Source organism: Oncorhynchus keta, chromosome 3 (assembly GCF_023373465.1).
Source record: "Oncorhynchus keta strain PuntledgeMale-10-30-2019 chromosome 3, Oket_V2, whole genome shotgun sequence".
Lineage (NCBI taxonomy): Eukaryota > Metazoa > Chordata > Actinopteri > Salmoniformes > Salmonidae > Oncorhynchus > Oncorhynchus keta.
The window spans coordinates 5,677,054-5,694,287 of NC_068423.1; the positions used below are offsets into that span (position 1 = coordinate 5,677,054).

General features: G+C 41.9%; 1 protein-coding gene across 4 annotated transcripts in view; it reads right to left on the reverse strand.

The window, feature by feature from the left end:
• Positions 1–17,234, reverse strand: part of svild (supervillin d) — a 120,963-nt gene that overhangs the window by 50,875 nt on the left and 52,854 nt on the right. For all 4 annotated transcript variants that reach the window (XM_035746148.2, XM_035746131.2, XM_052486989.1 and 1 more), the window contains exons 4-5: positions 12,498–12,562; positions 10,651–10,772 (exon numbers count right to left, since the gene is read on the reverse strand). In XM_035746148.2, coding sequence (XP_035602041.1) covers positions 10,651–10,772; positions 12,498–12,562 — 187 coding nt within the window. The remainder of the gene's footprint in view (positions 1–10,650; positions 10,773–12,497; positions 12,563–17,234) is intronic.

The following is a 17,234-nucleotide window of genomic DNA, read 5'->3' on the forward strand; positions in this document are numbered from 1 at the left end:
AGTCATGTGTGCATACATTCTACGTATGGGTGGTCCCGGGAATCGAACCCACTACCCTGGCGTTACAAGCGCCATGCTCTACCAACTGAGCTACAGAAGGACCACGAACATATCAAGACTGTTTCAAGGACAGCTTTTTTCCGTCTACGTAACATTGCAAAATTCAGAAACTTTCTGTCCAAAAATAATGCAGAAAAATTAATCCATGCTTTTGTCACTTCTAGGTTAGACTACTGCAATGCTCTACTTTCCAGCTACCCGAATAAAGCACTAAATAAACTTCAGTCAGTGCTAAATACGGCTGCTAGAATCCTGACTAGAGCCCCAAAAAATTGATTTGATCAAAAATTTGATCATATTACTCCCTACACTGGCTTCCTGTCAAGGCAAGGGCTGACTTCAAGGTTTTACTGCTAACCTACAAAGCATTACATGGGCTAGCTCCTACCCATCTCTCTGATTTGGTCCTGCCATACATACCTACACTTACGCTACGGTCACAAGACCCAGGCCTTCTAATTGTCCCTAGAATTTCTCCTATAGAGCTCCATTGTTATGGAATGGTCTGCCTACCCATGTGAGAGACGCAAACTCGGTCTCAACCTTTAAGTCTTTACTGAAGACTCATCTCTTCGGTAGGTATATGATTGAGTGTAGTCTGGCCCAGGAGTGTGAAGGTGAACGGAAAGGCTCTGGAGCAACTCTATGCCTGGCCGGTTCCCCTCTTCCCACTGGGATTCTCTACCTCTAACTCTATTACAGGGGCTGAGTCACTGGCTTACTAGGGCTCTTTCATACCGTCCTTAGGAGGGGTGCGTCACTTGAGTGAGTTGAGTCACTGATGTGATCTTCCTGTCTGGGTTGGCGCCCCCCCTTGGGTTGTGCCGTGGCAGAGATCTTTGTGGGCTATACTCGGCCTTGTCTCAGGATGGTAAGTTGGTGGTTGAAGTGATCCCTCTTGTGGTGTGGGGGCTGTGCTTTGGCAAAGTGGGTGGGGTTATATCCTTCCTGTATGGCCCTGTCCGGGGGTGTCGTCGGATTGGGGCCACAGTGTCTCCTGACCCCTCCTGTCTCAGCCTCCAGTATTTATGCTGCAGTAGTTTATGTGTCGGGGGGCTAGGGTCAGATTATTATATCTGGAGTACTTCTCCTGTCCTATCCTATCCGGTGCCCTGTGTGAATTTAAGTATGCTCTCTCTAATTCTCTCTTTCTCTCTCTCTGAGGACATGAGCCCTAGGACCATGCATCAAGACTACCTGACATGATGACTCCTTGCTGTTCCCAGTCCACCTGGCTGTGCTGCTGCTCCAGTTTCAACAGTTCTGCCTGTGATTATTATTATTTGACCATGCTGGTCATTTATGAACATTTGAACATCTTGGCCATGTTCTGTTATAATCTCCACCCGGCACAGCCAGAAGAGGACTGGCCTGGTTCCTCTCTAGGTTTCTTCCTAGGTTTTGGCCTTTCTAGGGAGTGCTTCTACACCTGCATTGCTTGCTGTTTGGAGTTTTAGGCTGGGTTTCACTTTGAGATATCAGCTGATGTACGAAGGGCTATATAAATACATTTGATTTGATTTGGGAAATCGCATGAGCATTCAATATTTTGAGGAGCGAGGGGAATGTGACGGAATTTAAAATGATAAATTAAAGACAGTACAGTAAACGTTGGGATTGTAGCTACATTGTACATCTACAGTGATTTGACCGGTGGGTGAAAGACTAAATGAGTTGACTATGTCGTGCTTTGTGAGTGTATATTTCTCCGTAGATAATTACACGGCACTCGCTGTATTTGTCGGCTGTTGGCATACGCGGTCCAAATTTCAAGCCATGTTTGTAGCTACCGAGGCAAATACAATGAAGCAGAATGACGGCTGCCATTTGGTCAGAATGATGATGAATTGGAATCGCTTTGGAAATGATATATATATATATTGGGAATTTATTATTTTTAAGGAATCATGTCTTTTTTGTGTGAAATGTATGTATTTATTTTATAACTGTAGTTACTTTGGAAAAAAAGAAGAAAAAAAAAGACACACCCGAAACTAAACAAATTAGAATCTTGGCCTCCAACACTAACTGAAGTAAAATAAATACCATGGTAAATTGAGTTAGATAAATCAGCCTTTTATAACTGACTGACCAGAAAAATTCAAATTACATGATCTTGAATTGATTCTGAATGGTCAAAAAAATATGACTATATAAATCATAAGGGAATAAGGTCACCTACAGCCCAATAAAAATGTTAAAAAGGTCCATTTGGCTACATCTACACTTGCAGCCCAATTCTGATTATGGGCAAAAGAGCTGATGTGATTGGAAAAAGCATCAGTATTGGGCTGCCTGAGTAAATGCTGCCATAGGGAATAGAAGTCGACCGATTATGATTTTTCAACACCGATACCGATTATTGGAGGACCAAAAGGCCGATACCGATTAATCGGACAAGTTTTAAATAATAATGACTATTACAACAATACTGAATGAACACTTATTGTAACTTAATATAATACATCAATAAAATCAATTTAGCCTCAAGTAAATAATGCAAAAACAAAGTGTTGGAGAAGAAAGTAAAAGTGCAATATGTGCTATGTAAGAAAGCTAACGTTTCAGTTCCTTGCTCAGAACATGAGAACATATGATATGATGACCAGGTGGTGAATCGCATCTCTGCATGTCTGGCAGACATATCAGCGTGGATGACGGATCACCACCTCAAGCTGAACCTCGGCAAGACGGAGCTGCTCTTCCTCCCGGGGAAGGACTGCCCGTTCCATGATCTCGCCATCACGGTTGACAACTCCATTGTGTCCTCTTCCCAGAGCGCTAAGAACCTTGGCGTGATCCTGGACAACACCCTGTCGTTCTCAACTAACATCAAGGCGGTGGCCCGTTCCTGTAGGTTCATGCTCTACAACATCCGCAGAGTACGACCCTGCCTCACACAGGAAGCGGCGCAGGTCCTAATCCAGGCACTTGTCATCTCCCGTCTGGATTACTGCAACTCGCTGTTGGCTGGGCTCCCTGCCTGTGCCATTAAACCCCTACAACTCATCCAGAACGCCGCAGCCCGTCTGGTGTTCAACCTTCCCAAGTTCTCTCACGTCACCCCGCTCCTCCGCTCTCTCCACTGGCTTCCAGTTGAAGCTCGCATCCGCTACAAGACCATGGTGCTTGCCTACGGAGCTGTGAGGGGAACGGCACCTCAGTACCTCCAGGCTCTGATCAGGCCCTACACCCAAACAAGGGCACTGCGTTCATTCACCTCTGGCCTGCTCGCCTCCCTACCACTGAGGAAGTACAGTTCCCGCTCAGCCCAGTCAAAACTGTTCGCTGCTCTGGCTCCCCAATGGTGGAACACACTCCCTCACGACGCCAGGACAGCGGAGTCAATCACCACCTTCCGGAGACACCTGAAACCCCACCTCTTTAAGGAATACCTAGGATAGGATAAAGTAATCCTTCTCACCCCCCCCCCCCCTTAAAAAATTTAGATGCACTATTGTAAAGTGGATGTTCCACTGGATGTCATAAGGTGAATGCACCAATTTGTAAGTCGCTCTGGATAAGAGCGTCTGCTAAATGACTTAAATGTAAATGTAAATGTAAATATGAAAGCTGGTGGTTCCTTTTAACATGGGTCTTCAATATTCCCAGGTAAGACGTTTTAGGTTGTAGTTATTATAGGACTTTTCCCCTCTATACCATTTGTATTTCATTAACCTTTGACTATTGGATGTTCTTATAGGCACTTTAGTATTGCAGTATAGCTTCAGTCCCTCTCCTCGCTCCTCCTTGGGCTCAAACCAGCAACACAACGACAACAGCCACCATAGAAGCAGCGTTACCCATGCAGAGCAAGGGGAACAACTACTAGAAGGCTCAGAGCAAGTGACGTTTGAAACGCTATGACCGCGCGCTAACAAGCTAGCCATTTCACTTCCGTTACACCAGCCTCATCTCGGGAGTTGATAGGCTTGAAGTCATAAACAGGCAATGCTTGACGCACAACGAAGAGCTGCTGGCAAAACGCACGAAAGTGCTGTTTGAATGAATATTTACGCGCCTGCTTCTGCCGACCATCGCTGAGTCAGATACTTAGATACTTGTATGCTCAGTCAGATTATATGCAACGCAGGACACGCTAGATAATATCTAGTAATATCAACCATGTGAAGTTAACTAGTAATTATGATTGATTGTTTTTTATAAGATAAGTTTAATACTAGCTAGCAACTTACCTTGGCCTACTGCATTCGCGTAACAGGCAGGTTGTGGAGTGCAACAAGAGAGAGGCAGGTCGTTATTGCTCTGGACTAGTTAACTATAAGGTTGCAAGATTGGATCCCCCGAGCTGACAAGGTGAAAATCTGTCATTCTGCCCCTGGACAAGGCAGTTAACCCACCGTTCTTAGGCCGTCATTGAAAAAAAAAAGAATGTGTTCTTCACTGACTTGCCTAGTTAAATAAAAGGTATAAAAAAACTAAATAAAATCCAAATCGGCGCCCCAAAAATACAGATTTCCGATTGTTATGAAAACTTGAAATCGTCCCTAATTAATCGGCCATTCCGATTAATAGGTCGACCTCTAATAGGGACCCATGTTGTAGCCCACATGGGTTTGTCCATGTCTGGCCCAAAAGGTTAACCCAACTAGGTCCCAGTTAAGATGTCCATTTAGTCTGGATATGAAATGTTGCACTATGAACAAACCCGGGTCTAACTTTTAAAAAAGCAGAGGAAACTTCTGATCTGCAGACAGACTCCGACACGGATGAAGAAGAGTCAGGACCTGACAGTGGTAACAACTTCATTGCTGACATGCACATTTTTGGGATTGTATAAAGTGTGAGGAAACCAATGTGCACATTGGTAATTTTATTTAACTATACCTGTATTCAGAGTTCCTGCATTGTATTTGATCTGAGCATGTGCTATAAATAAACATTAATTTATTTCATAAAGAACTGCTTTTGTCATCTCTTAAGAAAGCTTGCTCGGGCAACAACATCTGCGTCTTGCATGGAGACAGTTTCGTCCCAGGTGGACAGCACAATTGAATTTTTTATTTTTTAAATGGTACAGCCTACTTATTGCCCATACAGGTCACAATACACATCAATTTGGGTAAACACCTGGGACCCATGTAGGTAAGTGTGATAGCCCATTTTCTAGGTCCCTGTTGGGTTTCCCTAATGGGGCCCATATGGAAATGTTGGCTGCAACATGGGACCAACAGTTTACATGTTTATTTTTTTGTTCAGTCTGTGTGTACGTATGTACAGTTGAAGTCGGAAGTTTACATACACTTAGGTTGGAGTCAATGAAACTCGTTTTTCAACGACTCCACAAATGTCTTGTTAACAAACTATAGTTTCGGCAAGTCGGTTAGGACATCTACATTGTGCATGAGACAAGTCATTTTTCTCACAATTGTTTACAGATTATTTCACTGTATCACAATTCCAGTGGGTCAGAAGTTGACATACACTAATTTGACTGTGCCTTTAAACAGCTTGGAAAATTCCAGAAAATTATGTCATGGCTTTAGAAGCTTCTGATAGGCTAATTGACATAATTTGAGTCAATTGGGGATGTACCTGTGGATGTACTTCAAGGCCTACCTTCAAACTCAGTGCCTCTTTGATTGACATCATGGGAAAATCAAAAGAACTCAGCCAAGACCTCAGATAAAAATATTGTAGACCTCCACAAGTCTGGTTCATCCTTGGGAGCAATTTCTGAAGGTACCACGGTCATCTGTACAAACAATAGTATGCAAGAATAAACACCATGTGACCACACAGCCATCCTACCGCTCACAAAGGAGACACGTTCTGTCTTGTAGAGATGCACGTACTGTGATGTGAAAAGTGCAAATCAATCCCAGAACAACAGCAAGGGACCTTGTGAAGATACTGGAGGAAACAGGTACAAAAGTATCTATATCTACAGTAAAACAAGTCCTATATTGACATAACATGAAATGCTGCTCAGCAAGGAAGAAGCCACTGCTCCAAAACCACCATAAAAAAAGCCTGCACATGGGGACAAAGATCGTACTTTTTGGAGAAATATCCTCTGGTCTGATGAAACAAAAATAGAACTGTTCGGCCATAATGACCATCGTTATGTTTGGAGGAAAAAGGGAGAAGCTTGCAAGCCGAAGAACACCATCCCAACCCTGAAGCACGGGGGTGGCAGCATCATGTTGTGGGGTGCTTTGCTGCAGGATAGACTGCAGGATAGACTGGTGCACTTCACAAAATAGATGGCCTCATGAGGAAGAAAATGATGCAGATATATTGAACCAACATCTCAAGACATCAGTCAGGAAGTTAAAGCTTGGTTGCAAATGGGTCTTCCCCCAAGCATACTTCCAAAGTTGTGGCAAAATGGCTTAGGGACAACAAAGTCAAGGTATTGGAGTGGCCATTACAAAGCCCTGACCTCAATCCTACAGAAAATCTGTGGGCAGAACTGAAAAAGCGTGTTCGAGCAAGGAGGCCTACAAACCTACACCAGCTCTGTCAGGAGAAATGGGCCACAATGCACCCAAATTATTGTGGGAAGCTTGTGGAAGGCTACTCGAAACATTTGACCCAAGCTAAACAATTTAAAGGCAATGCTACCAAATACTAATTGAGTGTATGTAAAATTCTGACCAACTGGGAATGTGATGAAAGAAATAAAAGCTGAAATAAATCACTCTACTATTATTCTGACATTTCACATTCATAAAATAAAGTGGTGATCCTAACTGACCTAAAACAATTAATTTTTACTTGGATTAAATGCAAAAATGCAAAAACTGAGTTTAAATGCATTTGGCTATGGTGTATGTAAACTTCCGACTTCAACTGTATGTATATATGTATTAGAGGTCGACTGATTAATCGAAATGGCCGATTAATTAGGGCCGAAGTTTTCATAACAATTTTTTAAATAACTTTATTTAACTAGGCAAGTCAGTTAAGAACACATTCTTATTTTCAATGGCGGCCTAGCAACAGTGGGTTAACTGCCTTGTTCAGGGGCAGAACAACAGATTTTCACCTTGTCAGCTCTGAGGATCCAACCTTGCAACCGTACAGTTAATTAGTCCAACGCTCTAACCACCTGCCTCTCATTGCACTCCACGAGGAGACTGCGTGTTACGCGAATGCAGTAGAAGCCAAGGTAAGTTGCTAGCTAGCATTAAACTTATCTTATAAAAAACAATTAATCATAATCACAAGTTATAACTACACATGGTTGATGATATTACTCGTTTATCTCGCATGTCAATCGTTGGACGACTGTACCTAACCATAAACACCAATGCCTTTCTTAAAATCAATTCAAAGAAGTTTATATTTTTAAACCTGCATATTTAACTAAAAGAAATCCAGGTTAGCAGTCAATATTAACCAGGTGAAATTGTGTCATTTCTCTTGCGTTCATTGCGCGCAGAGTCAGGGTATATGCAACAGTTTGGGCAGCCTGGCTCATTGAGAAAATGAAGTAAAATTCTGGCAAATTAGTTATGATATAACATTGAAGGTTGTGCAATGTAACAAGAATATTTAGACTCAAATCAAATCAAATTTTATTTGTCACATACACATGGTTAGCAGATGTTAATGCCACCCGTTAGATAAAATACAGAACGGTTCCATATTTCACTGAAATAACCGTTTTGTTTTCGAAATGATAGTTTCCGGATTCGACCATATTAATGACCAAAGGCTCGTATTTCTGTGTGGTATGTTATAATTAAGTCTATGATTTGATAGAACAGTCTGACTGAGTGGTGGTAGGCAGCAGCAGGCTCGTAAGCATTCATTCTAACAGCACTTTTGTGCATTTTGCCAGCAGCTCTTTGCAAGCACAGCGCTGTTTATGACTTCAAGCCTATCAGCCTAATGGCTGGTGTAACCGATGTGAAATGGCTAGCTAGTTAGCGGGTGTGCGCTAATAGCGTTTCAAACGTCACTCGCTCTGAGACTTGGAGTAGTTATTCCCCTTGCTCTGCAAGGGCTGCGGCTTTTATGGAGCGATGTGTAACGCTGCTTCGAGTGTGGCTGTTGTCGATGTGTTCCTGGTTCGAGCCCAGGTAGGGGCGAGGAGAGGGACGGAAGCTATACTGTTACACTGGCAATACTAGTTCCTATAAGAACATCCAATAGTCAAAGGTATATGAAATACAAATGGGAGAGAGAAATAGTCCTATAAATACTATATTAACTACAACCTAAAACCTCTTACCTAGGAATATTGAATTCTCATGTTAAAAGGAACCACCAGCTTTCATATGTTCTCATGTTCTGAGCAAGGAACTGAAACAGTAGCTTTTTTTACATGGCACATATTGTACTTTTACTTTCTTCTCCAACACTTTGTTTTTGCATTATTTAAACCACATTGAACATGTTTCATTACTTATTTGAGGCTAAATGAATTTTTATTGATGTATTATATTAAGTTAAAATAAGTGTTCATTCAGTATTGTTGTAATTGTCATTATTACAAATACATTTCAAAAATAAAAAATTGCAGTTTATCGTCCGATCAATCGGTATCGGCCCTTTTGGTCCTCCAATAATCTATCGGTTTTGGCGTTGAAAAATCATAATCGGTCGACCTCTAATATGTATACACACACCTCTTTATCTATGGTTCTGAACTATTCTCAAAGACGAACACACACCACCACTACACTAGTGTGTTTTCCTGTATGTGGTGCAGGGCCTACAGCCTCAGAGCTCAATACAATATATTATAAAAGATAACCAACTCCCGCATAACCAAATGCACATACATAAAGTAGATGAGTATGAGCACCCACAGACACACACAAAGTGTTTGCATCTATATACATGTTAGGTACCATTATCTGCATCTATATATCTGTTAGGGACCATTATCTGCTACCACTACAATAGTCTGTGAAACTGGCCTGATGAATGCTGAGTTGCACTGATCAAAAAGCCCTTTGAAATGCTATGCAAGTTCGTCTGGAACTCTGGTTATAAAACAGGGTCCGGATGCACGAGTTGGGTGTAAAAAACGTGGTCTTAAATGCAGCTACGTCAGAATTTACACCAAAAATAAGACTAGTTGTAGCTAAGTCCTCCGTAAGCAATGCGCATTCATGAAATTCGGTGCTTCATAATGATGGCTGCTTGGCAGTTACCATCTTTACGTCAGTTCTAAACTTTGCGAGGTATGACCCATCACTCCGCAAAGCCCACCACTATGCATGCACGTTTTCTTAACCACAACTGGATGGATCAATCAATAATTATTGTGGGAATGAATACCACCGAATGATGAATATATTGGAATAAAGGACACTAATGCCTTTGAAGGCATTTGTCATATTGTTGCTTACTGAAACTCCCAAAGCCATCAAACCGTTTTAAAGCAATAGCCGTGTGGGATAAAACTATAATTTCAGCACCATTATGATTGGGACATCATTATCACGATGCTTTGAGACAATTGTGGGGACTCAGATTTTTGTTTTCACATAATCTCCGTTTGGATATTTGGTTACAATTAGACTGGGAAAGTGTTAACCAAATTGAGTTGAGTGTTAATGGTGTAAATAATCTTTAGTCTAGTTTGCTCGTCTAACAGTGTTATCAGAACATTTTGAAAGCCTGTTATGTAGCCTACGATAACCTAGTATAACAGGCGGATTACTTTGCTTTTCACTCACGTAGTAGCCGAGGCTTTATCCCGATTATATCCGAAAAAGGCAAATAAGTGGAGGTGGCAGCTCATCTAGTAGTTTGCTAATATCTAATTAGACACATTTAGCATGCAATAATGTAGCATAAATCAAGTGTATTATTCTGCTAAAAGCACACGGAAGTCGTGAAATATGACCACAAGACTCGCATCCGTTTGAAAATATAGATTGCCATTATTTTCTGTGCATATCATAAAATAACATAGTCCCAATTTAACACCCTACGCCTGCTCCCTACTAGGCGTATGATCTGTCTCAGGCGTAGCTCATAGAAGGGCTTACACCCAGGTGGTGCCACAGGTATCATTTGTAGATCCGGTTTAGGGCACATTTTGTCGGACGTAGAGTTTACTAACCCCTTACAATCGGCACCAGGTGCACTAGCCTGGCCGCTATGACAACCACACAGACAGACCACAGTGGCCATGCTGATGGGTAGCAGACTGTTGTAGCTATGGTAATGTGAGCATGGCTGTACTTGGTGCACTATCCACTTGGGATGTGGGTGACTTGGGTTGATGTTAAACTTTGCTGGGAGGAGTGAGGAGTTGAAGTGACCGGTTCAAGTACCTGCTACCCACAAAAAAAAATACACAAAGGAAAACGCACACAACACAGAAACGTACACCACCACCACCGTGTGATACAACTTATCTGACAGGCTGACTGTACTGTGTATTTATCTGTGCTGACACACTACACTAGCAGACTAGTGACATGTTGCTCCCACGCACCGACATGTTGCTCCCACGCACCAGGAAACACTTAAATAATAACTGTGTGTGTGCGCTCATGTTTATGTTTTGAGTCCATAATCCAGTGTATAATCATTCAAATTTGTAGACAATCCCATGACCTTATAAATATAATACAATGATATCTCCTCGACGCTGCCTACCTGCCTGCCGCCACCATCTCCTTGCTTGTGATTGGCTGGGTGTGCGCTCGGCTGTTGTTGTTGGCATGGCGACCACTCCCCTCTGTTGTCAGGGGAGACGACTCTTCAGTCTTCTCCAGCCCCTGGTGGAAAAGGGATTTATGAGTATTTCCCACATTAGACAGCGTCCCCGGGGGTTTCAGGGTGAGGTTTCCCATAGATAAAGGTCTAGGATCAGCTTCCCCTCCCCTAATTTGAACCTCAAGCATTAGTAAGGGAAAATGCGAATCTGACCCAAATCAGCGTCTAGGGGCAGCTTCACCCTACTCCAACCCTGGGGAGGCGACATTGTGGTTTTACTGTCCCCAAAGTTCCTCTGTCCAGTGTCTGTGTTCTTTTGCCCATCTTAATCTTTTATTGGCTAGTCTGAGATATGGCTTTTTTCCACAACTCTGCCACACACACTGGCACCATTCACAAACTCGATGAGGAGGAGAAAAGAGATTGCAGAGGAGGGAGGAGAGTTGTGTCTCTGGAGAGTAGTGTTTCTCAGCCAGCCAGTGCTGGACTGGAGCCCTGAATATAAATAAACAAAGAGAACACCCAGGGAACAGGACAACAAGTGAGTCCAGACCTACAGCAGAGCAGATGTCGATGAGAACCATACATTCTACGGTGTACAATGTATACGTCTCTATCTATTTGGTGCCTGGGTTGTATTAATTAGGCACCAAAGAAATAAAAACAAATTGATGAACAGAGGGGGACAACCCAAAATTGAAAAAATGTTACCATGGGCCCTTATGAATATGATCCTGAATACATCTCTTTATCAATAGTTCTGAACTATTCTCAAAGATGTACACACCACAACACGTGTGTTTTCCTGTATGTGGTGCAGGGCCTACAGCCTCAGAGCTCAATTCAATGTATTATAAAAGAACCAACTCCCGCATAAAAAAAACGCACATTCATGGAGTACATGAGTATGAGCACCCACAAACACACACAAAGTGGGTGCATCTCTTTCTTGAAACACTGTCATTTGCTACCATCTTGGTCCACTTGGCCAATCCCTGGCACTCTAAGGCCAATTTTAGAACCACAACAGCACCGCTTCCTTCTTTTAGGCCTACGACAACACAATCCCCACATGGAAGGCCAACAGCCTGGGAAAAGTCAGTTAACTCTGTTACTGTGCTTTTCTGTAATTTGGTTTAAAAATGTGTGCACGTGCACAAAAAAAGGGGGCAGTACCGGGATATTTTTTTAATATATACTACCGTTCAAAAGTTTGTGGTCACGTAGAAATTTCCTTGATTCTTGAAAGTTTATCATTTTAAAAGGCCAACTGATCATTAGAAAACTCTTTTGCAATTATGTTGGCACAGCTTAAAACTGTTTCTAAGTGACCCCAAACTTTTGAATTGTAGTGTACATATGGCCTTGAGTATGCCTTGAGTACACAGGCTTTCTTTTCCTTTCCAAATCTTGGCTAGGTTTGTACTCCAATCTCCAAGGGAGTGGAGGAGCAAAGTCTGACTCCAGGTGCGGGTCAGTCTGTATACTCTACAGGACAACTCAATTATAGAGGATATTTTGGAGTAATCAGCTTTGGGGGATATGGGACTAGGCCAGATGTATGGAGCAAGAAAGAGGAATTGAGGTTGAGATTTGAGGATAGTTGGAATGGGGCCGAGGTAATACACACGCAACATAACTGCAAGATACTCATACTTGTGTACTGTAGCCATATTCATAATTGCAGCTGACAAACAAACACCCATACAAGTATGCACAAATACATGGCTGTACACAAAGGCATATGTGGACATAAACACACAGGTACACACACGCACAGAGTATACCTTAATCAAAGACATGTCGGCAGCCATGTTCATCTTGGCTCCGTCATCAGTCTTCCTGTCAGTTACTGTAAAAAAAAACACACACATTAGCACACGTGTATGTGATTTGATTTAAACATTGGTCAAAAATCACACATAAGCACAAATTCACAGGTTCACGTCAGAATGTTTTTCTTTCATTATTGTGGAGGATATGAGCGACCCATCAGTCACCTCAGGTCTTGGATTAGGTCTGTGTGTGTTTTGTTTCTAAAACAGCTGTTGATGTAACGGTGTTTACAGGGTTGGTTGGTTGGTGTGAGGCCCACTTGCACACAGAAGGACAGCTCATTCACGTGCGCACACATGCAGTCACACACACACACAGAGCGAAAGAGAGAGACAAACACACCTACTTCCTCCCACCCACAGATACACGCACTAATCCTACCATAGCTGACCTGAACACTCTGTACTCTGTCTGGGAGGGGAAAGTACTGTACATTCACCACCTGCTCTGTAAAGTGATAAGGGCCTTTCCCAGGAGCAAAAAACGTCAGAAAAGGGCCTGGGAATTCTGAGGATATCCCATCAGTTTCAGTTTTACAGACATGTGCCTCTGAGATGGCAGTCATCCCAATACTTATGGAAATTCGCCTGATGTTGCAAGAATGTTCCCAGAACACATTTGATATGTTCTTCAAAAGGTTCCCAGAATGTTTCATTAGGTTGTGGGAACAGTCTGGGAACGTTGCTGGACAAAACAAAATATATGTTCCTAAAAACATAAAAACTGTCCAGAGAAATCCTGTTTTTGCTTTGTCATTACGGGGTACTATGTGTAGATGGATTAAATTGATGAGGGGGAAAAAAACTATTTTAAAATGAGACCGTAAAGTAACAAAATGTGGAAAAAGTCAAGGGGTCTGAACACTTTCCCGAATGCACGGTACATACTGTCATATCCCGACAATGTTCCCACAGCCTAAAGAAATGTTTTATGAACTTTTAAATAATATACATTGCATTCTGAAAGTATTCAGATCCCTTGACTGTTTCCACATTTTGTTAGTTAGGTTACATCCTTATTCTAAAATGTATTAAATTGTTGTTGTTTCTTCAATTTACACACAATACCCCATAATGACAAAGCAAAAACATTTTTGCCAATGTATTAAAAATGTAAAACAGTTATGACATTTACATAAGTATTCACACCCTTTACTCAGTACTTTGAAGTACCTTTGGCAGCGACTTTGTGGTGAGGTCCTGAGTGCTCTGGAGCAGATTTTCATCAAGGATCTCTACTTTGCTCCATTCATCTTTATCTCTATCCTGACTTGTCTCCCAGTCCCTGCCGTTGAAAAACATCCCGACCGCATGATACTGCCACCGCAGGCTTTAACATAGAGATGGCGGCAAGTTTCCTCCAGATGTGACGCTTGGCATTCAGGCCAAAAAGTTAAATCTTGGTTTCATCAGACCAGAGAATCTTGTTTCTCATGGTCTGAGAGTCCTTTAAGTACCTTTTGGCAAACTCCAAATGGGCTGTCATGTGCCTTTTACTGAGCAGTGGCCTCCATCTGGCCCCTCTACGATAAATGCCTGATTGGTGGAGTGCTGCAGAGCTGGTTGTCCTTCTAGAGAATTCTCCCTTCTCCACAGAGGAACTCTGGAGCTATGTCAGAGTGACCGTCGTGTTCTTTGCTACCTCCCTGACCAAGGCCCTTCTCCCCCGAATGCTCATTTTGGCCGGGCGGCCAGCTCTAGGAAGAGCATTGGTGGTTCCAAACTTTTCATTTAAGAATTATGAAGAAACAGCTCAAAGATATATCAATGGAAACAGGATGCATCTGAGCTCAATTTCAAGTCTCATAGCAAAGGGTCTGAATACTTATGTAAATAAGGCATCAGTCTTTTTTATCTTATTCTAAAAACCTGTTTTCGATTTGTCATTATGGGGTATTGTGTGTAGATTGATGAGGAAAGAAATGTACTTAATACATTTTAGAACAAGACTAATGTACCAAAATGTGGAAAAAGTCAAAGGTCTGAATACTTTTCAAATGCACTGTATAACAATTTATTCTTAACAGTTTTGGGGGTTTTAAATATTGAACTTTTTTTCGGGTAACTTTGGAACTACTCAGAATGCACTATATCGACTGTCATTTTAAGAGAACCTACTCTGCTACAGAGTTCATATGCTAGCTTAATAGCTAGCACTAGCTCGCTAACTTTAGTCACTATCCATGCTAGCATGTAATTACATTCCAGACCGAGTGTTGGTGGTGGTGAGCACACGATCGTATTACCAATCAGCATGTATTCCCCACACGTGAGGCATCCTGCATGTTCAACAGGCAGGCTCTTTGTGCCTTCTTGCCTCAGGCTCACAAAGGGAGAAAATCCTCCCTACCTGCTTTAATTGTTTAGTACCTCATTTTTTAAATATTTGTTTTGTCAACTTTGCTTCTCTGGTAGCTCTGAATTAGGCTACCAGAGATTTATTTGTATTACTTTTTCAACATTGGCTTAGTGTTAGATGACTGACATTGGACTCTGCTGTTGTGTGATCCCTTCCACCTGCCTGAAGCTTTCCTCTGATCGCCGACTTGTTGACTGTCTCCCTAGTCTACTGTGCACTCTGCCGCTTCTGGAGTATTGCTCCTGGAATCTACTTTGGATTTCCCTCGCTATATAGATATCGGATTATCTGCCTCACTGATTCTTCCTCATCCCTCTGAAGGGCCTCGCTCCCTGGCTCTCGCTTAGCAACTTCAGCCACTCTTGCCATAGGTTGGGCCCCAAGCATCAATGTGTAAGTCTCTGCTCTCTGTTTGCTTTTGATCTGCTGGTGTCGTTTAAATTGTGCTCTGTGGGTTCCTGCCTGTGCTAGTTTCGTGTTGAGCTCTGGCTTGCAACTTATGCTGACCTTGGTGGTTGGCTAGCTAGGCTAGTTAGCTAGCTGGCTAGCTTAGATAAACTGCATATAATACCATTAAATAACTGGTTAGATGGCGTTTCAGATTACTTTAATGTGGCTCAATTCCCTATTAAATCTCTAAATTAGCTAGCTACTGTAGGTGTTGATAGCCACTGGCTGACTCATACAGTGCAAATGTAGTAGACTTCGGAATTCAGATCGGTTCTGATCAGCTTTATGAAATAATTCAAACAATTTAACAGGGAGGTAACTTTGAATTGGGACTTTTGATGTGTATACAAATGTAAATCCATACGTTACATGTGGTTACGTTTTTGCTGCCTTCACTTTAATTGAAGCCATAAGGTCAGAACACAGCAGATACAAATGCGGTAATTAGAAATAACCTGATTAATTACCATTTTAAAAGCTTCTATTGTTTAGAATAGAACATTGTAGCATAACAGTTTAAACTGGGGAAATCAATTTCCCCTATGCTGGATGGTGGTGGTATCACCCAACACGCCCTTCCATTTCAGGATTATAGATCGTGCCAATTAGCAGCACACCGGACACCATGCTGAAGACAGGGAACCAGAAAAAAGCTGCAAAAACTAAAATGGTAAAACATAGAAATAATTGTTTGATTTTAATGTTAGAAATATAAATCTAAGAGAGTGCACTCAACTTAGAATTAATATATGCAACCATTTAAAAAAATGTGTGTCTGATAAAAATAAAAAAAATGAAAACCATGCATTGGTCATGAAACGTTTGGTGCAAATGAATGTTAAAGTGCAAAGGAAAGGAATATTTAGCTGTGCGGCTACATGTGGCCGTCACATAGACGTAATCCAAAATCCACCGGAGTCGGCTGTTCAAAACTACTTCTGACACAAGTCAGCAAAGACCCTTTACACACACACACACACACACACACACACACACACACACACACACACACACACACACACACACACACACACACACACACACACACACACACACACACACACACACACACACAGAAGTTGAGCTTCACTCTAGTTATGCTCAGTGGGGGTTTTGCGTTTTGACTTCAAGCCAGAAACCATTTTGAGAGTCAGAGTAGGAGTACTGATCTAGGATAAATTTTGCCTTGATCATAATAAATAAGATATAAAGACATGGATAAACTGATCCCAGATAATCACTGCTACTCTAAGATACTGTTTGACTCAAGTCCAGCCCTCATCACTTCATCCTAGACCTTTCGCAGAGATCAAAATAAACACAAAAGCCTGGAAAAGCCTTGGCAAAATGTCCACCTCTGAAGATTAGCAATTGTTCCGTAAGTGATTCCCATTCATCATGAAACAGCTTGTATCCCTCAGGGAAAGACAGGGAGCCAATTGGAAAGCGGGGATGGCTAGAGGGGCCAAGGGATCCAGCAGCGCTGATGTGAATATTACCCAGCATCTCTTGGGACGCTCCAGGATTGAGCTCTGTGGTTGGAATTCACACATTAATTCAAAACGTCACCAGGTTCTCTTATTTTCAAGGGGTTAGACAACTTTGAAGTAAGTGAAATGTACAGTACCAGTCAACAGTTTGGAGACACCTACTAATTCAAGGGTTTTTCTTTATTTGTACTATTTTATACATTGTAGAATAATAGTGAAGACAAAACTATGAAATAACACATATGGAATCATTTAGTAACCCCAAAAAAGTGTTAAAAGTGTTAAACAAATATTTGATTTGAGATTTTTCAAAGTAGCCACCTTTTGCCTTGACAGCTTTGCACACTCTTGGCATTCTCTCAACCAGCTTCATGAGGTAGTCACCTGGAA